The sequence below is a fragment of the Crocuta crocuta genome, unplaced genomic scaffold, assembly GCF_008692635.1.
Source record: "Crocuta crocuta isolate KB4526 unplaced genomic scaffold, BGI_CrCroc_1.0 scaffold266, whole genome shotgun sequence".
Classification (NCBI taxonomy): Eukaryota; Metazoa; Chordata; class Mammalia; order Carnivora; family Hyaenidae; genus Crocuta; species Crocuta crocuta.
This window is the reverse complement of record NW_027531005.1, coordinates 3997863-4020457: the sequence shown is the minus strand read 5'-3', so window position 1 is coordinate 4020457 and position 22595 is coordinate 3997863. Positions and strand designations below refer to the sequence as shown.

The following is a 22595-nucleotide window of genomic DNA, read 5'->3' as shown; positions in this document are numbered from 1 at the left end:
TAATGAAATATAATTAGTTTTAATTATCTATGTTATGTAATCGATGTGCCCCATATATTATTGTTTTCACATGTATACAGTATAAAAGATTGTAAGTGAAAAATTTACATTTGTTTCCTTGTACTAAGTCTTCAAAAACCTGATGTGTATGTATTTTATACTTATCAGCAAGGCTTAGTATGGACCAGCCATATTTCAAGGGCTTTATAGCTATGTGTGGCCAGTGACTATCATATTAGATGGCACAGCTCTAGATTACTGTCACCCCTGTGTTTTGATCTATACTTTCCATGCAATGTTGTTAATCATTTGGCTGCTGACTATCCTTCTGGAGTTGCCTTCAGTTGACATCTTGCTTACTCCATTCCCCTGCTATGACACCCTTGTGTCTCCCGGGACCTTCAATTTATAGCAAGATGCATGTGCCCAACTGTCTTTGCTTTTCTGGAGCTCACAAGTTGTAAGCTCCAATCAACTGTGTGGGCCCCATCAGCCCAAGCAAGTTATAACACGCAGCTGTGCGTGCTCAGTTCCGATCCAGTCTAGCGCTCAGCAAGCTTGTTTGATGTAGCCATGCCTCTTTCCATATTCAGGCAACAGGCACTCTGGGCACACCTCTTGCATGGCAGAAACCCCTGTACCCTGGGTGACAGTCAAAACATTTAAGAACCGCTAAGAGAGAACCAAGCAGTCAGAAGAGATGCTGCAGGGGCAGGATCTCAGAGGCTCCCAGTTGCACCAGGCTTTTAGGGGCAAAGGGGGACTGAGATGGTGTGGGCAATCAGGGTCTGGGAGCACAGCTAACTACCAATCACTGGGAAGAATTTCAATATTTAACAACTGTGAGTTATTCACAATAGCCAAACATGCAAGTAATCTCAATGTCTATTGACAACTGAATAAGGAAAATGTGATCTATATATTACATAGATATAGCGTGTATGTATTATATATATAATATACATATACATACAAACAATGGATACATACCTACATATATACATACATAATGAATATCCTGCCATTTGTAACAACATAGATGAACCTGGAGAACATCATGCTAAGTGAAATAAGCCAGATACAGAAAGAGAAACAGGTCATGATCTCACTTATATGTAGAGTCTAAAATAGTCAAACTCAGAAGCAGAGAGTAGAGGGGTGGTTGCCAGAGGCTGGCGGGCAGGGGGAATGGGGAGATATTGGTCAAGGTGTGCAAAGTTTCAGTTATACAGGATGAATAAATTCTAGAGATCTAACATGTAGCAACGTGACCATAGCATATACCTGAAGTTTGCTACGTGTTTTCATCACACACCACACACACAAAGAAAGAAAGTGGCAACTGTGTGAGGTGAGGGATATATTAATTAGCTTGATTGTACAGACTATTTCACAATGTATGTGTATATATCACAACATCAAGTCATACACTTTAAATATATATAATTTTCATTTGTCAAATATTCTTCAATAAAGATGAGAAAAGCAACAATGGGTGGGGCCACACAGGATGAAATGACTGAACATCAGTCCTGCCTGGACCACACAGGAACCTCCATCATAGCCTAAGATGCCCTGCGTCCTCCCCTCCATGTGGCCAACCAGGGACAGGTCCATGCAACCTAGGAGCGCTCACGGGCACACCTACTCTATGTGCACAGGCGTCCCCAGCCTGCCCTTCCCACTCTATCTGCAGAACCCCGGGGATATTCCTAGGCAATGCAACCCCCTTTCCTTCCAGCCCTTCTGCCAGTCCGCACTGCCACCTCTCTTCCTCCTGGCACGGTGAGTGTCTGCGCTGCCAGGCAAGCGCTATTAAAACATCAGCAGGGTGGCCTCCGCAAAGGTCAGCCATCCGGGGAGCTCCTGGCAGCTGCTTGTTTGTTTACTGGAACATTATCTGGGCTGGGCTGTTTATTTACATCCATTGAAGGATTGAACAATAAATATCGTCTCCCAGTAGCAGGCAGATGCTTGCACTAGACTGTTCTGGCGGCCTTCTTGCTTGGAGTAATCTCTCTAATGAGCAAACAGTACCATTCATCTTTGAAGATGCAAGCTACCCCCTGCGTCCCCTCTTTCCTTTCTCACTCGCCCCAAACTTCCTGGTCAAGGTCTATACTGCCAGATTTCTGGGCTGGGCCCAGCTACAAGGAGAAGGTGGGTCTCCTGTGGCAGGCCTGGAATTGGAGCGGGAGGTAGAGAAGCAGGGCTGGGGCTGAGGAAAGCCTAGGACAGATGTCTGGATTTCCACCTAGACCCTCAGACCTAAACATGAAGGCAGGTGGGAAATGACCCAGTGATGTGGGTGGCCGCATGGCCAGGCGTCCTTCACATTTAGTGGGGCAGGGCTTATAGAGAGGTATGCCCCACGTTCAGGCAGTGCCAGAGCTGCAGTTAGGCCTGCGTCCCTTTCAGGCAAGTCTCCAAAGTACCCAGAATCTCAAGGGGATCCTGTGCAAGTACCTGCAGACCAGACAGTTTGCATAATGGAGCCTGTGTCGGTGGAGGCTGGGTGCAAGCTAGAGGGGGAAGCAGGGTGCCCACGGAGGAGGTGAGGGACTCAAGCTCTGTTACCCTCAGGAGCCCTAAAGCACACAACTGAGGCAGAAATGGCAGGAAGAACCCTTGGCGGGGAATGAGTGACCAGGATCCACTTTCTTGGGACACTGAAGGCTGTAGTGTCTCTCAGGAGGAAAATAATGAGCCTTTTGGATCTTACTTATACAGTTGATTCAGTTGGCCCCCTAAGGCTCTGAGTGATATAACCTGGCCACTGTCACTCAGCATCTTGCCACACAGGCTGGGGAGCAGGTGAAAGGAAGGAGGAGGCCCTAGAGCACCAGCATCAAGCACAGGAAGTATTCCTTTGTTGGATGAATGAATGAATGAATGATTGAATGAATGAGTTGAGAAACTAACTCTGGGCCTGAATTTCCATAGTTGCAACCATTAGGCATGAACCCTCATGCTCTCTCTATCTCTGCAGATGAGGCCACGTCTCAACTCCCACACAGCCACTAGAACTTTCCCTTTATAAGTCTATGACAAACAGATGGGAGGCAAGTGATTCAGCTCCTGCATGGGTGAGGAGGGACTGGGAAGGGTGTGTGGGGCCTGCAGGCAGGCAGACACCAACATCAGATCTAAGCATCACGGTGACTTGCTGGCTGTGGGGTTAAAACTCTCCAGGGAAAGGGTCCTCTACCATGTCTCCATGTGTCTGTGGAAGAGTTCCCTGGGTTTTAGGGCGGTGAACATGGTGACCTCCAAGTTGCCACCAGGCTCAAGGGCTGCAAGTCTATCTTCTGCTGAGCGTAGTTCCCTCAGGCCCCAGGCACTCACTGTCAATATTCCTCTGGCCCCACACCAGGGCCACCTTCGGACAGCTCTTCACTCGTAATGTCCCTTGAGGCTCCCCAGGGCTCTCATTATAAAATCTCCCCCTCCCTCTCCCTCTCTGGCACTTCAATCTCCTTCCCCAGATTCACTTCTTTTTTCCATGGCACTTGTGAGTTTCTAGCATACCATGTGATTTATTCATTTATTACATTATTGTTGGTCTCCCTTGTTAGAATGTAACCTCCAAAAGGGAAAGGTCTTTATTTTTGTGTTGGTGGATGCATCCCCAAACCCTTGAGCCCCACCATGTATAGTAAGTGCTCAATAAATTTTGGTTGAATAAATGAACGGATGGAATTGCTCCGACTACTCATCACCATCTTAATTTGTCCTCACGATGCAGAGCTCCCTTATAGTACAACAAGGAACCCAGACAGGCAGGGGTGTTCTAACTGGGAGATTCAGCAGCACGAGAGGAGCCCGAGCTGTGTAACCCAGACCCCAGCGGCTGCCAGTGCTCTGTCTCACCACAGAGCAGTCTCTTACTATAGCCACTCCTCCTGCCTCAATTCCAAGGGCTCGGAATGTGGGCTTAGACCCTGCTTCTGTGTTCACACAGCTTAAGCTGCCCCAGAATAGCACAATGAGGGTGCTTTGTTTTGATTTCCCGATTCCAGCCAGGAGGAAAAGGATGCAAAGAGAACTGTAAGAGTGTAAACAGTAATTAATTAGGCCCTTGCGTGCATGAATCCTGTGCCGTGTTACCAAACACTGTCGGGAAAATGGGTCCCTTTGGGTCTCTCGATACACACAAAACTGAATGATGATTTCTAGGTTGCCATTAGGACATCTTGCCTTGCATTGCCCAAAACAGAGAAATTGGGAACAATGGCCTCCATCCCTCCCTCCACCTGTTTGGGTACTGACACAAAGAACAACTCTAGGAGACAGAAGGAATAAAAAGGAAAGTCAACATGATTGATACCAAGAAAGTGCCAGAAAAAAGGCTCAAACCAGCACATCTCAGATGCAAAATATTTAAAACCAGCCTCTCGTGGTGCATCCTTCCAAAGAGATTCAACCTTCCAAAGAGCATGGGCAAGTTACAGGTTTGAAGCTTGGGTGGGTCATGTCAACTGTCACCCCAGAGTCACCAGTTGTTTGAGTAGCCTGTACCCCAAAGCCTTGGTTGGTTATTTCCTGAATGCCTCTGGCCACAAAGGAGCCTGGACATATTCCACCCACTCCTAGAAAAACAAGATGAATAGATAGTTGATTCACCATCTGCCTTGTGCCACACCCTGTGCTTTACACACATCAGCTGGTTCTGCTGCTTGGAAGGTGGACGGTGCTCATCCATGTTACAAAAGACCAGAGTCCTCTGGCTCCCCAGACGGGGCTGCAGGCAGAAGAGCATGGGGTTAATCCCAGGAGCAGATGATGGGAACCCACCTCTGCCACTCAGGAACTCTGTGGCTGTAGGTAATTTGAGTATCACTTTCTACAGATGTCAAACAGATATTGCCATTCTTATTGTGGGCATCTGGTCATTTCCCAAGCATGTAGAATACTTAGCACTGAAAAAGGGTGACAGTTAAGTTTCCATAAAAGTTAGCAATGATTACTATGGAGGGAATTCAAACGAATTGATCCTGTGACTCCCACTCATCCCCAGTGGGAGCAGCAATCCTGTGTGCTGTAGAGATTAGAAGATGTGGCCCACAGATTGGACTCCAGCATCCGACAAGCTCACCTAGGGGCTAGAAAGAGAAGAGGACCCATGGCTCCACTATGGGCCACCTGAGGCAGATGAGATAGAAGGCAGGGAATTGGGCAGAGAAGGGTCTGTGCACACAGATGGAATGTCCAGATGGGCATTCCACCGACATGGATGCACACACCCTTATATGGCTGTCCTGAAGCTGGAGCAATTGTCCAGGAAACCCTGAGTCTGTCTCAACTTGCATGTGATTCAGAAAGCCAGCTTCATGCCTATGGTTTGGGCAAGCCACAGGACAGGAAGTGGAGAACCACAGCCTGGCCTCGGAGAGGAGAGGCATCTCTGAGGACCCATCTCAGGCAGAATGTAAAGTCAGAGCTGGCGGGATGCTGAGAAGGAAGGCCAGTTTCCTAGAAGCACTGCTGCACATGGTGTCAAGGACAGAGTCTTGGACCCAGGATCAGTCCAAGATTCTTCATCCGCACTCCCTCCTGCCTCTTTTATGACTCAGACAAGTCACTCTTCACCCTGTCCTCTCACACAGTCTCTGAGCTCCATGTGTCCCCTGCCAAATGGGGAGCTACCTTCTCTATTCTGCACCCCCAATGGTTGCAGTCACAAAGGGGTTAATGAACAGAGGCACATCATGACAGCAAGAGGCTGGTGTGCAGTCAGCAATTCTCTCCTGCTGGAAACCTAGCTCCTCCTGAGTGGGACCCAGCAGGTGCTTAATGCAGCTGTACCGGAAGGAGGAGAAACCCCTGTCCAGCTGAAGCGCCCAGGGAGAACGGAGGTAGAGTGGAGACTGGAGATGGATGGACTCTTGCATGAGCTGTGGCAGGGTCTCCAGGATCTTCAGGGGTCCTAACCAGCTGGCTGCGGCTCAGAGGGCAGAAGCTTCCAGCACAGGGCTTGGCACAGAGACGAGACTTAAGAACCAAGTGCTGACTGAATGAAGGGAGTAGGCTTTGTCCAGTTTTCTCCCAGCTCAGAGGCAGCCCCCCCCCCTTTTGGGTCTCCTATTTTCTCATCGTAACTCAGCTGTTTCAGTCTTCAGACCATCCTCCATATTCCGCCATGGGCACCCTAGAGCAGAGACAAAGTCTTTGCCCCAGGCCTCCCTCATGCCCCTCCCTGACTCCAGGGACCACCCCGTCCATCCTCCTCTTCATCTGGCAACCACATGGCACTGCCCATGCAAAGCAGGTGTAAGTGCAGCGTCCCCTCACTCTTCAGCACAGCCTTGCTCCTCCTGCCAGGTAGGGTGCCTTCCTGTTCCCGCCAGGAATGGGACAAGTCCCCTCACACTCCTGATCACACCGTTTCCCTCCTCCGCGTCCTTCCTCCAGTTTCCTCCCTGCTTCTTTTCAAGCACCCCAGGGGCATCAGCCCCTAGGAACCTGGCACAAGACACTCCTCCAAAAGCTTTCTCCATAATACCCGCCCCACTCTGATGTCCCATGTGATCTCACCCAGGGTGCCCATGCAGCCACGTAAGCTGCCTTGTGCCTCGGCCTGGAAATCTCTCCTGATTTGCTCCCATGCTTCCAGTGTGTTAGTTTCAGCCATGAGTGTCAGCATCGTGAGGGTAGGTCTGCGGCATTGGGCTTAACACATGGGGCTGCGTGGCCAGCTGGGCTGGCGTCCTGATTCTGCCTCTTATTAACATTTGTAACCTTAAGCAGAACTTGAGGATTGATTTAATATCCTCAGCTGAAATGCTGGGCTCAGAATTCCACGCTCAAGGTTGCCGCCAGGATTTCATCAGGTGGCTTGTGATGCAATCTTACTGAAGTGTCTGGTACATAGGAAGTAGTCAATGCATATGACTGCTGGTTGTGGCTACGTCGTGTGTAGTTGTGCTCAGTCAGGTAGTATGAAGATGAAGATGGTGCTAAAGTAGCAGAGCACAGACCTCTAGAAAGGACCCTAACAGCTTTGTGAAAACCAGAGTTGCTTAATAGATGTTCGGTAAATTAACAAAAAGATGCATGGGCTCTAAACACAATGGCAAAAAGATCAAGAGTTCCAACTCCTTGGAGACCCTCCCAACCATACACCTTTGATGTCCTGCCCTTACAAGGACCATCAGTCCTGTTTCTAACACTAAGGGTGGCGGTGGCAGCCCTCTCTGGTTCCCACTTGTCAGGCTGTTCAGAACTGTCTGCATGAAGCCACAGGACTGCTGCTTAGCCTCTGGGCACGGTTTGGCAATCTCCTTGACAAATAAATAACCCAGGGAGCGTCAGACAAGTGCTTATCGCCTCGACATCTGCTCTCTCTGATGAGCTCTGCTCTGGGTTCTTTCCCTGCAGCCTCATCAAGCTGTTGGGGCATCAGCCCTTTCGAGGGACACCATCCAAGGACACCTGTGTGTATTTCTGTGAGGGTGCGAACAGACTAGTGCAAAGTACCAGGGTGCTGGCTTCCTGGAAGGTGAACGCAATTCCGCAGTCAAGGATAGGGCGTCAGCCGCTCACCCTGCAGACCACATGGCACCCCCATCCCCCGCCTCAGGAAGGGCTTTGGTCACAGTGACACCATCTGGCTCCTGGCTGAATGGCTAAGGGTTCCTTTCAAATGTCAGAGGACTTACAAAGTCCTGAACCAGGCCGAGAGTCAAGTTTTACTCACTTGGGATCTATACCAAAATTTCAAAGTAGGCTTGGCTCGTGGGTTGTCTAGGAATTTTTTTGCATGGCCAAAATAAGGGGCAGAAGTAAGTGTGGGATATGTTTGGTGTTTACTCAAGACCCAGCTCAGCATCACTCTCTCCAGAAATTTCCCCCACCATCTCCCAGTATAGGATTGGTACCTCCTGCTTGTGCTCCAGAAGTACGTACTCACATGCCTCGATCAGGGCACTTGAGGCACATCACAACACGGGGTCTTGGGTGTGTACCTGTCTTTCTACTTGCCCATGTGCTTCTTGAGAGCAGGGCTGTGTCTTATTCATCTAACCCAGGGTTACAAAGCCAGCGAGTAGAGCCCTATAGTGGAATTTAAGTTTGCTGGCATCAAACCAGCAACAACTGACAAAAAAGTAGGGATTGTTGTGCACCGTAGTGACACACAGTGACAGTGTTCATTATTGTCCAGCAAAAAAATATCTGCATCTTTCCTAAGGAGTGGACTTTGCTCAGTACCGTCTCACCGATCACCAAGTGTCACTTATTTCACCCTCTCTCTATTCCCACACATCTCCCTACAGCCACTGCCCACATTTTTCTTTCTTTTCTTTTCTTTTTTATAGCAGCTACTCTGAGAAAGAAACACTTGGAACTATTTCAAATGAGAACCCAGGAATTCATGAGGCCTGGGTGAGGCATGTGAATGGTCTGCAGTCAGAAAATCCGCTCCCAAAGACACTGTGGGGAACAGCCTTCCCGGGGTTTAGAATTCTGGAGTGGAGAAGGGCGTCCCTGTCCGGGGATGACATCACCAGACAGCGCTGGAATTCACAGATGCAGAGAGCTGAGGGGCCCTAGGGCCAGGGGGGAGTTTGGCTGTGATTATCACAAAGGGTCTTTTGACCACCCTTCATCCTAGGAAAACCACAGAGACTCTGCGTTAAGCCGCCCCCACCCTCAGCTGAGGGACCTAAAGACACTCTCCTCGAGTCAGATGGGTGAACTTTGATCCCAGTGAGGGAGAGTCTGGAAAAAGCATGAGGTATCGGAGCTGAAGGGTCTTGAAGAAAAAAAGAAAGATAGTGCCTATACGGGATACTCATTCTGCCAGAAGCTTGTGGAGTTAATTGCAGAGAAATGCATTTTAAAATAAGATATTGGGAAACCATCCTCTCCGTCACTGGCCACAGTTATTACAATTATTTATACAGCATCACCAAGGCCTGTGTTTCACAGCAATTAAACTATTGATCTCACAACTCTGAGGCACTACGCAGAACCCACAGCCACCACCCTTGCTCCTGTGGGAAGTGTCTCTCCTCGTGCTCAGATGTGGAAACCTAGACCTAGCGGATATAACCAAGAGCAGGAAAGCCGCTGGTTAGAATATTAGCATTAAGAATCAATATGTTAGTATAATATACTAATGTTACAGTAACGTATTAATAGTATTACGTTCCTTTCTCTACTTGGCCAATACTTATACTTACTCTGTCAGGATGTTGTTTGGCAGGCTTGGCCAAGAAATTACGTAGCATAGTGAGTAAGCACGTGGGTTCCCCAGGCCATTGACATGGGCTCCAAACCAAGCTCTGCCATGAGCTAGCTGCAAGACTCCTTGGGAAATGAGTCAACTTCTCCAGCCTCTAGTGTCCTTATTCGTAAAATGTGAGGAATGACTGTACCTATCACATTTGACTGACAGGAAGAATTAATGAGTCAGTAGATGAAAAGCATTTAGCACATCATCGTCTTCAGTGCTAATCTAAAGTTTTAGTTATTATCACAGGAGGTCCAGAGGATACTCCAAGACCCTTCTCTTGTCACTCATGTTTCATGGTTACATCACAGGTAAGGGAGAGAGGCTCAGTCTCCTGTCCATATTGACACTGAGATTCATAATAGGATGAGTGACATTCATTCTTTCTTGAGAGTCTGAAGGAGGAGCTGGCCTCCTGGATGTGGGTGGGGATGGTGTTTGAACTCCATGTTCCCCCTCTGCCTACCACACTCCACTCTAGGAACATGCCCTTGTATTCCCGGAGTCAACATTAAGCTAATAATGGTTACTCCAAGTCTTACTTATAAAGTGTTTTGAAGTATTATTTAATGTATTCTGAGGATATCTTAAGATTAAATGTGTTGAATGGCGGCAGTCTGGGATCATACAGAAATAATTGTCCTTTACAAGCCTTTTTGGTGTAGGAAACTATGTGTTCCTGAAACATAGGTTTTATATTGGATGGTATGAATGGGAGAGACCAGAAAGGGAGTGACAGTAAAAGACTGTGGTCTAGCCTCCAGGCAGTGGGAATCAAGGAAATGAAAGAAGGTAGAAGGTGATGGAGCTTGAAGATCCGTGACAACTCTGAATTGTCATGCCTGGATGACCAAAGGAATGACAGGAGCAAGGGCAAGTCGGGTTGGAGAATGAGTGTGGGTGGCAAGGTGAAGAGTGAGTCTGAGATCTGTTGAATGTGAGATAATGGTGGCATGTCCAGTTGCCAGTTGATGGTGTCTGGTTGCCTGTGGCAATTCGGGACTGGTGCTTGGGTAGAAAATGGTTGCTAAGGACTTGCCATTGGCCGCTGCCATGCTAGAGATGGACTGTGAAATCACGACACGATGACATTTTCCAGAGCCAGAATTGAGACCGTTGTGCCAGGCTGGCCCTCTCACTTTCTCTCTGAGGTCAGGTCTGACACAGTTCATGGATTAAGAATACAGCTTGGCAAGTCAGTGGTGAAAGAGAAGAACACAAAGTCACATTTCCCCACTTCCCTTTAGGTTGCCTCTGAACAACCAGAAGGCTCGCTCAGTTGAGAAATGAGAACACTCTCCCCTTTCCCAGCCCAGCAGCTTAAATGGGCTCCATGTCTTAACTTACAGAACCTTACAAATGAAGAGGGAGTCACTTTGAGGAACACACGAAACATATCTTTTCCACATAGTCATTGCCATCTTCGAATTCCAGCATTTGAGGGACTTTTGTTAAGTATCTTTTAAGATACAAATATTCTGATGAGGGAGAGGAAGCTGACCTTTGGGGTGGGGTGGAGTGGGGTAAAGTGAAAGGTCCTGGTCTAGAAGAGGTTGCCTGTCTCTCTAGTTACCATCAACAAAATGGCGTGCACACTCGGGTCCAGGTTACACAAATATATATACAAAAAATATGCGTTTTTGTTAGCTATAGTTCTCCCATGACAGAAGAGAATGGGGGTGCCTGGTGAAAGATTAATGGAGGGAACAACAGAAAGCAGGATGGTTCAGATTGGAGAAGTAGGGGCATTTTTGAAAAACTAAAGAGAAGTCTCATTTTCCACCAAAATTTTGCCTGGGGCTGGTTCTGGAACTTTTCTCTGAAGCCTATGTCATTTTCAAACCCTGAATTTATGTATCATTATAAAAACAAAAAACAAAAACAAAAACAACCCCCCAAAAACTCCCCACAACTCAGCACTTACGTGTCTCACTGACCTAAGACCTAAAGCAAAGCGAAGTATACTCCGAGGGTTGACTCTAATGATGGAGCCTGTGTTTGGGCCCTTCCCCCTCACAGACCTTTTCCTTTGGTTACCTTTGGTGGACCTCATGCCAACACCTACCACCAGGGGTCACTGTTCCCTTCTGTTTCTTGGGGCCTTCCAACTTTTGCCCCAGTTAGCTAGGAGGGGAAATGGAGGCAATGGCGGAGAGGAGGGGAAAGATGGGAGAACTGAGTTGGGAAATCTCAGGAAGGGAGAAGGAGATGTACAAGCCATTACTCTCCAGGCTCCAAGACAAGCCCCCACCTCACAAGGCCCTGGGTGCTACATCAGAATGTCCCCATATCCCAGGTCTGTAGCATGGAGTCCACGGGCTGGACCTGTGGCTGCATTCATTAGGCAGTGAGCTTTATTTCCTGTCCCTCAAGGCAGACCAGGGAAAAGCAGGATGGAAATACTTCTTTGTTCCTCTTCAGCCCAGAGGGCTCTGCTCACGTCAGCTTGTTGTGTTGCACTAGTGAAAGACAGAGAAAAAGGAGCCGGCAACAAAACTGTCTCGCGTCACTTAATTTCCTCCCAGATTTCTAAGCAGGTAATTATTTCCTCAGCCTCCAATGGGCTGCAAGCACTTCAGAGAGTTTTTATTATTATTATCACAGACACTACATAAATAAGGGTGTCAGATAATTAACAATAATCTATCCTCAACTCTCCCAAGCATTTTGTTTATCCAATGGAAACCTATGTTCTTCCTCTATAGCTTTCCCTCCCTGCCTTTTTCATTTGGCGACTGAGATAAGCCGGTTGGAGGATCTGGGAGCCGGGGAGATATTTCTGTGACTGCGGCCAGGAAAACGGAGGACACTGTGGGCTCTCTACCAACCACTGTGTGCAGTTTCTGGGAGTCTTGTTTTCTCTAGTTTGTGCCATGGTTGAGCACTAACTGCACACCTACTGTTTACACAGTAAACTGTTGCCACAGAAGATACAAAGGGAATCTTTGAATCAAAGGATTCAAAGGGAATTTGGCTGTTTTCTACCCTCCAGGGTTTCTGGTCTAAAACAACTCAGGTACAAAACACAATTTAGAAAGCAGTTTCATATCTGTTCTCTAATTTAATCCACACCACACTTAGTAGGTCTGCAATAAACACTTGTTGATTTAATAAATGAGCTATAATTCTGATGAGATAAGGGAGAGAGTTACTTTTATTCATGTCTTAGGCATAAATAAACCAAGACTCGATGGGTTGAATGGCATGCTTGAAGTCAGATATAGCTGACAGGTGGTAAGTTGAGAATTTTCTACCAGATCTCTACCAACATGTCCTCTTGCCCACACCAAGCTCCTCCTGAGTGAAGTACAGAGATAACAGGCTGTGTGTGGCCATGAGAAGGAAAGAATGGTTAGCATTTCGCAGAATAGTGGTGCTTTGAGCTGACCTTTAAAGGAGGTGTATGATTCAAACAGAAGGAGCTATAAGGAGGAATGTGTCCTGGGACTGGCTGGCATGAGCAGGTGGGGACGGAGACGGTGTCGTGTGTGCAGTGGGGACTGGCCAGCTATGGCCAGGACAGATGACTTCAGAGGGACAGGTGAGCAGGAAGCCTGGGATGATAGTTTGGAAGCAGGTACAAGAGACCCCTGAATGCTCTTCCAAGCACTGGGCTTAAGCTGCAGGCCAAGGCAGAAGTGTACGTTTCAGAGGTGGGAACTGGCGTGATCTGACCTTTGTAAGATGGGGCTAATCACCCATACTCTACTTTCCCAATTTGGAGAACCTACAATAAGACCCTTGAAGGTGAGCATTTTCATCCCTTTAACAAAGGTGAGAATCTACTCATTGTCTCAAGCACCGAACACACAAAATACTACCCCATAAAAGGCTCCCTACCTTATGTCGGAGGTGGATTATGTGGAATAATTCTCTCAGTTCTGTCATAGCCAACTTCTTGTGTTTGGGTCCTTTGTGTGTGGGTTAAGGGAACAGCACATTTCTTCTAAGGTAAGCTTTCTAACTAGAGTTTTGGAAATCTTTGATATATTCTTTAATAAATAGAATCAACCAATTTGGACTCATGGAAAAAATGGTGGACTTAGTAACAGCTTTTTATTTTAGCCTTCCACGACTGAGTCACTGTGGGGTAGAAACCCCAGCTCTTAAAGGCCTCAGTGTATCCTCACAGCATGAGGGGAACCAGATTAGTAACATATCCTTAGGCACCAGGCCCCCAGCAGATGCACAACAAAAACCTGGATGTTAAGTGAATACCCAAATTCACGTCACTGCTCTCTTCCCTCCTGAGCCTGCTGCCCTCACCATGCTGTCTTGACATTCCCTTGCTGTTTAGCATCCTACAAATAGGGGATGGAATATGACCAGGAAAATCCATACACCAGTCTTCTACTTCCCCTGTTCCATCAATGCAGAGTGAGGGGAGTAAATAAGGTGCTATAACACTGACGGTGGTTGGGCTTATTTTATTTTGTTGTGTTGTGTTGTGTTGGGTTGGGTTGGGTTGCATTGGTTAGATTGTACTGTGTTGTGCTGTATTGTATTGGAATGTGTTGGGTCAGACTGGATTTGATTTACTGGTCTGTGACAAAGCTTGCCCTGATTGTGTATGCATTGTGGCATTCAGTGTCCACTTGCTTGCCCTCACCAGACCACAGTGGTTTCACAATGACCAAGTCATGCAAGAGCAAAGTAGGGCACCACAAGCAAAGGCCAGTACTCACTGCCTGGACACCCACTTCAGGGACCCTCCCAGTCTGTTCCTTCCCTCAGCTGGTTCAGGTTACAGCCATCCAGGCAGCCTTAGAAAGGGGAAGAAAGAAAGCCAAGAGCAGGGAGTGGAGAACAAGAAACTGTCAGAGAAAAGGGGGCTGGAGGGCAGAGTCTGCACGCCAGAGAGCATTCCCTGGGAGTCTAAGTATCTGTGACTCCTGCGAATGGCTGTGATCTGTTGACTGTTTTCCCAAAGACTTAAGTAACCTGGTCAATGAAACTCAACCCTTAGTGGTTTTGACATAAGGTCACAGCATGAGACAAGGCAAGGACAGAAGTTCATCCCAAACAAGCAGGCCTTTAGGGCCGGCAGTCGAGAGGCCAGTAAGGCAGAGTCTACACTGTTCTGAGCAGCTCTGGGGTGGGGGGCTTCTGGAGCCCTGCCTGGCCTTCTGGGCTCTAGGGAAGATCAGGCTTGAGCCTGGCACTCTGGCAGGGTTTGAGGCAGTGGTTTACATGTATTCATGCCACAGCCCTGTCTGCTCACAAAGGGGAAACTGAGGCAGAGAAGCCCACAATACTGGCCAGCAGCACGCCTCATGGGGAGGACATAACAGCAGTCGGTGATCATGTGCCCTGGGTGTGGAAGAGCCCAGCTGAGGGAGGGTGGGCTACTCACACCCCCTCTCCCTGCTCCCCACCCCTAGGGCCCCAGGAGAACCTCAGGGGCTTGCATTTTTCCTCCTCCACCCTCCCGCACAGAGGGCACTTTTCACAACTTTCGCTAACATCCTTACCCCCTGTGTTCTTCATAGAAAACAGGAAGGAAGGAGGAAGAGATCTTTTCAGAGCCTCTGGTGATCATTCTGTGCTTTGCTTCCTTTTTCCCCCCCCCCCGCCCCCCCCCTTTTGCCCCTCCCCCCAGCCCTGCAATCTCATCAGTCCCTGAACTGAGAAATCTAATGCATCTGTACTTGTGGCAACAGGTGAACCAACAGCTGCTGCCGCGGCTTCGTGGGGCCAGCGGGCCCTAGTGGGTGGTGTACATGTGTGCGTGTGCGCGCCCACACACGTGTTGTGTGTGTGTGTGTTTTCTGAAACTGCTCTTTCATCAGCATGAACTCCACGTTGAATTCTGCATGTCCCCCTACCACCAGTAGGTGGCAGAGCTGCGACGGGCCGGTGATTCCAGTCCACTAGCCCCGAAACACCGGTCAGCTGTGGTCTGACAGTGGGAGGGAAGGTGGGTCCACTGGGAAGCCGGAGTGGCCCACACAGAGGTCCTGAGCAAGACGAGTGGCGGAGAGCTACCCTAAAACTCTCCAGAAACCCCCTCTCCTCCTTTCCCTCTCTCTTCTGTTCTTCTGAATTTCCCCTAACTTTATCTAGCAAGGGGTAAGCCTATTAACACTTATGAAGCATCTGCAGCAACGGTTTTCAGACTTTATGGGTATAACATAGACCTTCGGAGTTGGTGAGAACACAGTTTCCCAGGCTCAGGCACTGGGATTCTTACTCTCAGTGTGGCTGAGGTGGAGCCAAGAACTTGCATTTCCAATAAACACCACTGGTGATTCCCATGCAGTGGCCAGGGAACCCCAAATAGAGAAACAGGAAACTATGACATCCCAGGTATGGTGATGTGGCCTTCATACTACCATTTGCTCTCAGGCCTTGTGCAATTTCTCCTTCTCACCACCTGTTTCCTGCTTTTCAAACACATCGTCACTGTGTTTCTTTGCCATGACGCGTTCAAGCTTCGCATTCCTAAGTGACCACTTTTCTTTTTCCTTATGCGAATTTCCTGGTGTTCTAAGATCCCTGACTTCCTGCTCTTCCGGGAGGTTTTCTCCAACTCACTGTCATCCTAGCCTTTCATTCTGTCTGAAACCCTGAAAAGGCTAGCACCCTCCCCTGCCTCGGTGGTTATGGGGCTCTGCAATGATTGTGCAAGGCAGGGGGGCGCACACCCCATCCTTCTCCCGCTTCCCAGCTGCCCCATCTGATTGTCCTGGGAAATGCTTCCGCTCCTGGGTGTTCTTCAAGCAACTCTCTACCGTCGAGCTGCCTAAAGCTGAATGTGGATGTACTTAGGGTATAGGGCATCTCTCCTGAAAGTCAGCAGACACAAGACCCACTCAAAGTGGTCGTGCTGGCTGCTCCTAAGATAACACAGTCACACTCTGAAGATCCCATGCGTAAATTTGCCAGAGCCACCATAACAAAATCCCACAAGGTCAGTGGCTTAAAACAACACATTTATTCTCTCATAGTTCTGGAGGTTAGAAGTCTGAGACCAAGGTGCTGGCAGGGTCATACTCTCTCTGAAGGCTCTAGGGAAGAATTTCTCACTGCTTTGTCTTAGCTTCTGGTGGTTACTGGCAATCTTGGCTTTCCTTGGCTGTGGCAGAGCAATCCAACCTCTGCCTGTGTCTTCACTGGGCATTCTTCCCTGTGTCTATTTCTAATTCCAAATCCCCCACTCTGTTCTCTTATAAAGCCATCAGACATTGGATTGAGGACCCACCCTAACCCAGCATGGCTTGGATTACATGTAAATACCTTCATTACATCTGCAAAGACTCTATTTCCAAATAAGGTCACAATCACCTGCATCAGCGGTCAGGACTTCAACATTTCTTTGGGTGCAGAGCTGGGGGACATGGCAATTCAACCTGTCATACCCATACACTAAAGGCACTGCTGTCATGTTTTACCTTCTGATTGAAAAAAGGAGAGCAGGTTTAGGGGGTTAGTGGCTCCCCAAGCACATCATATGAATGAAAACATTTCTTCTGGTGGACACAGTATGAAAGCCCAGCTAATACATAGCCCCCAGTGACTTCCTGGATTAGAAGTATCTAAAGCAAGTCAGCTTCTTGGCTTCCCTAGCACTGTGGTTGTGAGAGCATGGGCCTCTGACCAGCAGCATCTGGGAACTTGTTAGAATGTAAATTTCTCCAGCCTCACGGCAGACCTACTGGCTGAGAAACTCTGGGGGTGCGGCCAGCAATCTGTATATAAGAAGCCCTCCAGGCACTTGTGAAGCTCACTGAAGGCTGGGAATGATTGCTCCGGTAGAGGGGGCACAAGGGTGTCCCCAGGGAAAGCCAGCCACTGGCTAATACCACTTGTTGCCTGAAATGCCCTTGTTCTGACCTCCTGTTCTGCAATGCCTACTCCCAGCCACCCTGCCCCATCTCTGTGTGGGTGTCAGACGCCAGCACATCAACTCATGGCACACTCCCTAGCCAGCATTTTTCTCCTCACCTGGCTCTCCTGCCGCCCCCTCACACACACTTATGATGCCCTCACCTCCTTCTGTCTCTTTCTCTTGACGAAGAGAAGAGCTTGGCAGGGGTTGGTTTACTTAACTCTGATCACACACAAAACAAACTGTTATTTTTCTATCTGCCAAGCTGCTGAAGGCAAGGATGTCAGACCCAGGATCTACGTGAACGTAAAATCTAGTTACCCTAGCATGTCTGTGTTCTAGGCAAGATTTTTTATTTTATTTTTTCAAAATCACGGTCCAGTTCCCAGAGAGATACCAGTGACAACCTCTTGGATGCTCACTGCACTGGCTGTGACAGTCTCTGTACATATTGCTCGACCCAGAGAATGAGCAACTCCCATAAACGGCAGACGTTGGGTCACCTCTGACATCTGCTCTCCACACTTCTGATCCCCTGGTAGGGCTTGTTCAAAGCCACGCTGAAGTGTTGGGGCACCCTGCGTGTTTGCTATGTCGGCCTGCACTAGCAGACAGACCTGCAGGAAGGCAGACAGACTGGCAGGAGGGAACCCTGGGGGACATGTGTTGGAGTCTGGTGAATGTTCAAGACAAAATTTTAAAGATATTTTTGTGGGTTGGGGGTGGGGAGAAGCAGAAAGCACTTGGGAGAGAGCCAAGGCGTGGGTACTGGAAAGGCCTGTGTGTAGGTGATCGACCTCCAGCCCAGTCACAAGGCCCTGGAGAGGCTCCCCAGCTGAGCATGGGGAAGGAAGGGAAGCCAAATATGGGAAGGAGGAAGTGTAGTGAATGCTACAGCTCCACACCCATAAGAAGAAGGCAACAAGCAGGGGCTGGTATATTTGTCTATTTAGCCAACTGTTTTGATGTCTGGGCAAATTACCCTCCAGTTTCCATGCCTCTTTTCTCCCAATTGCTAAATTGGGCACAATTATAGTAGAGTCATAGTGAGAAAAAATGCAATCAAAATGAATATGGTGAGGAAAAGGGTTTGCAGAAGGCACATGGCAGAGAAATCTGGAGATCTTTGCATGCAGGCACTCTGGTGGAAGACACAATTTGCATGAAGTCTGGAAACCAAATAGACAAAGGCTTGAGTTCCAGTTCCCCAAGAGCGCTGCCTGATTCAATTCCATTCTCCAAGATGGAGCATCAGAATGTAAGAGGCTGTGTGACCACATTATTTCTATGATACAACAGGAAAGGTGGCATGGATGAGCATCAAACCACAGCTCCCTCCCCAGCAAGTGAGTCTGATGTGATTTCAACCTCTCCAGCCTCCAACCCCAAACAGTGCCTGGCCATTTAGGAGTTGATCACTCTGCCACTATTGCTCATTTGGTTTAAAGCACCCCTCTCTTTTTAAGCCCATCATGCACCATATGCATTTTCAAAACTCTTGTGCCTTATTCTCTTTAGGGACTTCAATCATTGGGTTACTCTTCCAAACAGCCAGAGACACTAAGGAAGAAAAGATGTCACAACCCCGAGTGTAGGTATCACTGTCCTGGGGCTCAACCTCCTGTGGCTTATAGATCTGCTCAGACTTTAAACAGGACAGTTGATCCACTAGACAGTGTCATCCAGAGGGGTCTTAAGATCAGAAACACAAAGGTTGGGAAGAGGGGGGCACATTTATATCAGTGAGTTCTCCTCTGGCATCAATGAAGTACACTGGGTGACATAATGGAAATTTATGGAGGGAAGAGATCTATGGAAGGAGAGACTCATAACTCAGGTGGCCACTGAGCTGTGATCCCTGTGAGTTCACCTTGTCCAGCCTGTCTTCCCTCTTACCTCCCCCAAACCTGGCTGTAAATCACCTGTATGTGTACACTGCTGAGAGCTAGTGACTGATTCATGAAACCCAACAGGCAGATGCCCTGGTGGGAACATGAGGCTGAGGGGTCAAGGCGTGTCCTCAGGAGATTCCAGGATTCTAGCACTGTGGTTTCCACAACTGTCTCTGTGTTCCTCCACACTCCTAGCCCAAGAGCCCAGGACCTGTTTTTTTTTTTTACCTGTTGGCTTTGTGGGCTCCTGCCAGCCGGGCTAAGTTGGCTGAGACTTGCTCCAGTGAGATAGCACAAGAGTCTCCTCCCCTTGCAGCTGCTCTCCTTCCCCAGATGACCCTCTCTTCCCCCCTCCCCTCCTCCCTACATCTCAATGTTTTCCCTCCCCATTGGGGAATGGCCTTAGTTTACCTATACTGGGTGGGGCGAGGGACTGATGGTGGAAATAACTACTTTGTGCTTAGTTCTTCTTCAGACAATGTGACTACAGGGTGTGTGGACATGCCAATCATTTTGACCACGACACCACGCCATTGGCTTACAATGTGGTTTTGCAAAGGGTACCATCTCATCCAGTCCTTATAGCGATCTGAAGAGTTAGGCATCAGGATCCCCAAGGACTCTGATGAGGCCATAAAAGCAACATCGTCAACACCAAACCCCGCAACCCAGAGGCCTGACCTGGTCCTCCTGCAATCCTCCAGGACAGTTCCAGGCAAACACTCCAAAGCAGGTTTGTCGGGTCCTCTGTCAAGGCAGGGGCTCTGCTGTGCAGGGCTCAGTGCAGCAGGGACTCCTCTGGGCCAAAGGCAGTAGTGGCCATGCTGAGCCCAGTAGAGCATGGACCACCTCCAGAACTGGGACCAGGTTCTGCCCAAAGCTCTGAGCCCAGGACTGAGAAACTTGAGGTCTCGTGTATGGGCATGTCACTTTTGGGAGACTTGTAACTTCTATTTTTTGCCACTTCATTATCTGGGTGGCTGTTAAGAAAGATAGGTCATCTTCTGTGCCTTCACTCCCTCACATGGCAGCAAGGACCTCATATCTCTGAGTTTCCTCCAAGCAGAAGATTCTATTCTCCTACAGGGGTGCAAACTAAATTCAGGCACAAATAATCACAACATCTGCCTGAGGACTGAGATGTAGTGGGGCTATACCCAGCCAAGAGCCACCCAGGGACAGAGACAGGCAAACAATGGGTAACAAGTGCCCAGAGAGATTTACAGTGTGTGCAAAACCCAGGCTCTGTCTGTAAAGTGAGTGCAGAACTGAATACAAGTATGTCAACCAGTAAACCCCAAACCAGGCTCTCAGATCCTCCTAAGAGGAGAGCGAAGGGGATGGAGGGGACGGAAGAGGAGGAGAAACCAGAAAGGAGAAAAAGAAAAAAATTTAAAGATCTTCCAGGTTTGACACTCATATGAAAATGTCCTGGCAGATTTTCATTTGCTGTTAACAATCATTTCTGTTTCCATTTATTCTGGTGGGGTTTGCATGTCATGTAATCACTGTTTTAGTTCATTTCCCTCCAATGATAGATTGTGATAAGTCAAGTTGGTTGTTAATAATGCTACAATTTACCTAACAAATTTTGAGCTTGTAGTACAGCTTCATTAATATGTTTAATTTATCGTTACAATTCCTTCCAGGTTAATGGTTTGAAAGTATGCTGGAGTTTAATCTGAGCAGTTATTATAAAGTGCTTGTTTCTCGTTAAAATGTAAAGCTGAGATACCCAAGATTTACTTGGGATAAGCTCGCCAGAATAAATCTCTTCTTTGCATTGGGAAAGGAATGAGTGCTGGCTATTAAAACTGTTCAGAATTGGAGAGGCCTCCTGATAACTTTAAAGTAATTTTGCAGATTAAACTGCCTTTCCGTGGGGCTAATGGAAGAAATGCCTAAACCCAACATTTATTCTGGCTGGGTTTTTTCTGGACACTGCAGGGGGACAGGGGCACTGGAAAATGGATGAGAACCGAATTCTGCCCAAACATAAGCATCACAGATTCCTGGAAAGGTGAGTGACTGTTGAGTGATGGGTGACAGGAATCAGATTCAAACTCACGAATCTTTTTCATGTCCTTGGGGAAGAAGATTAAAATCAAGGACCAGAAGTCCTCCATAGAGAACAAAACAGGACAGCAGCCTTCTCTTCTCCAGCTAGTATTTGAATGGGGTCCTTTGATTGGCAAACTGCCCACAGTACTCTTACAGAAGCTGAGACACCTGCCCCCAGCCACTTTCACTTCTGGGGCCCCTCAGATGGGTCGTTCTTCAGGATAACTCTTAGCTCAACCCAGGAAAAGAAAGAGACACTCTGTGCTTCCAGTTTAACCACCCAATTTCTCAGAGTAGTTTCCAGGGTGTCTAAAACTTCCCCTGGATCTGAGGTGTGAGCAAGGATGCCCCAGAGCTTCAAAGGAAGCTTCGGAGTGCCTGGCCAGTGATAGTCAGTGGGTAAGTGGGTAATTGAATGATGGCAAGAATTGAGGACAGAGTGAAAGAAGATAGGAAGGAGGGAAGGGAACAGCCTTGCATGCCCAAACCCTGATCCCACACCATCCACTACCCAAGGATGGCCCTGGGGTCTGCTTATGCCTAGAGAATCCCATAGTTTGGCACTCTAAGGAAAGGCTGCAGTCTAGGATTGGAAGTGCCAAGAGGTAAGTCAGTTGTATAAATACACACACACATATGTATATATGTATGTATATACATATATATGTATGTATGTGTGTGTGTGTGTGTGTGTGTGTATGTAGATCCAAGGGAGATTATAGTTGCTAATTATAAAATTATATTGACCAGCCTCATCCCCACCTCTACCCCTAAACCTTCTGAAGTGCTAAATTCTTCCAGAAAAAGATCAATAGAGCCTGCTGGCCTAGAAAAGTAAGGCCCTCTCTGAATGCATTACACTGGCCATCATGGTAACACCAGAGTCAGTCACTCAGTCAAGAACATGCACTGAAGGCTTGCTATTCTCTTGATCCTCAGGACACAGGAGTGAATGGTCTGTGTGAAGAAGATGCAGTCTTAACTCCTTATGACTTATCCATCAAATTGTACTAAGTTAAAAAGAGCTTTCATATAAAAGTTAATACCTTATAAAGAAGGGTTGCAAAGTCAGTCCCCGATGGCAGACAACTTTCTAGCAAGTCCTCTGTGGACCAGACGCCTCATCCACCTGTTGGATGAGGAGGTCCTCACTCTTCCTATGAGGCTCTAAGATCAGAGAGACCTGTCCCTACTTGGGGACACAGGTGATCTCTCTTATCCATCAGGAAGGAAGCCAATGGATTGGGCAAAGAGAACTTCCGGTCCCCATGGAAGGGATGGGGGTGGGCAAATGTCTTCCCAGTGAGGTGTCTGGCCTTGCTCATGGGGGTTGAGCTTTGCTTCTCCGTCTCCAAGTTAAGTGAAGGGTCACTGGGGTCGGGCGGTCGCTGGCTTCCCTTCCTCCTGACAGATCCATAATTAGAAGGAGACAGAGCATTCAAAGAGGAGGGTTTGGCTCCAGGCACATCCTTGTCAGCCTGTCAAGCAGAAGCCTGTTCTCCACGAGCTATTTTGAGCCACCTCCTCAGCTGCATTTCTGATCCTCTTGGCCCATGACACCCTCCCCCCACCCCCTTCCTCC

The 22595-nt window shown here is 48.1% G+C and overlaps 1 protein-coding gene across 4 annotated transcripts in view; it reads right to left on the bottom strand.

The window, feature by feature from the left end:
• PLXNA4 (plexin A4) overlaps positions 1 to 22595 on the bottom strand; it is a 365933-nt gene that overhangs the window by 166739 nt on the left and 176599 nt on the right. For 2 of the 4 annotated variants that reach the window (XM_077770661.1, XM_077770660.1), the window contains exon 4: positions 12218 to 12229. The exons of the other annotated variants lie outside the window; for them this stretch is intronic. In XM_077770661.1, the coding sequence (XP_077626787.1) occupies positions 12218 to 12229 (12 nt within the window). The remainder of the gene's footprint in view (positions 1 to 12217; positions 12230 to 22595) is intronic. 4 annotated transcript variants of the gene reach the window in all.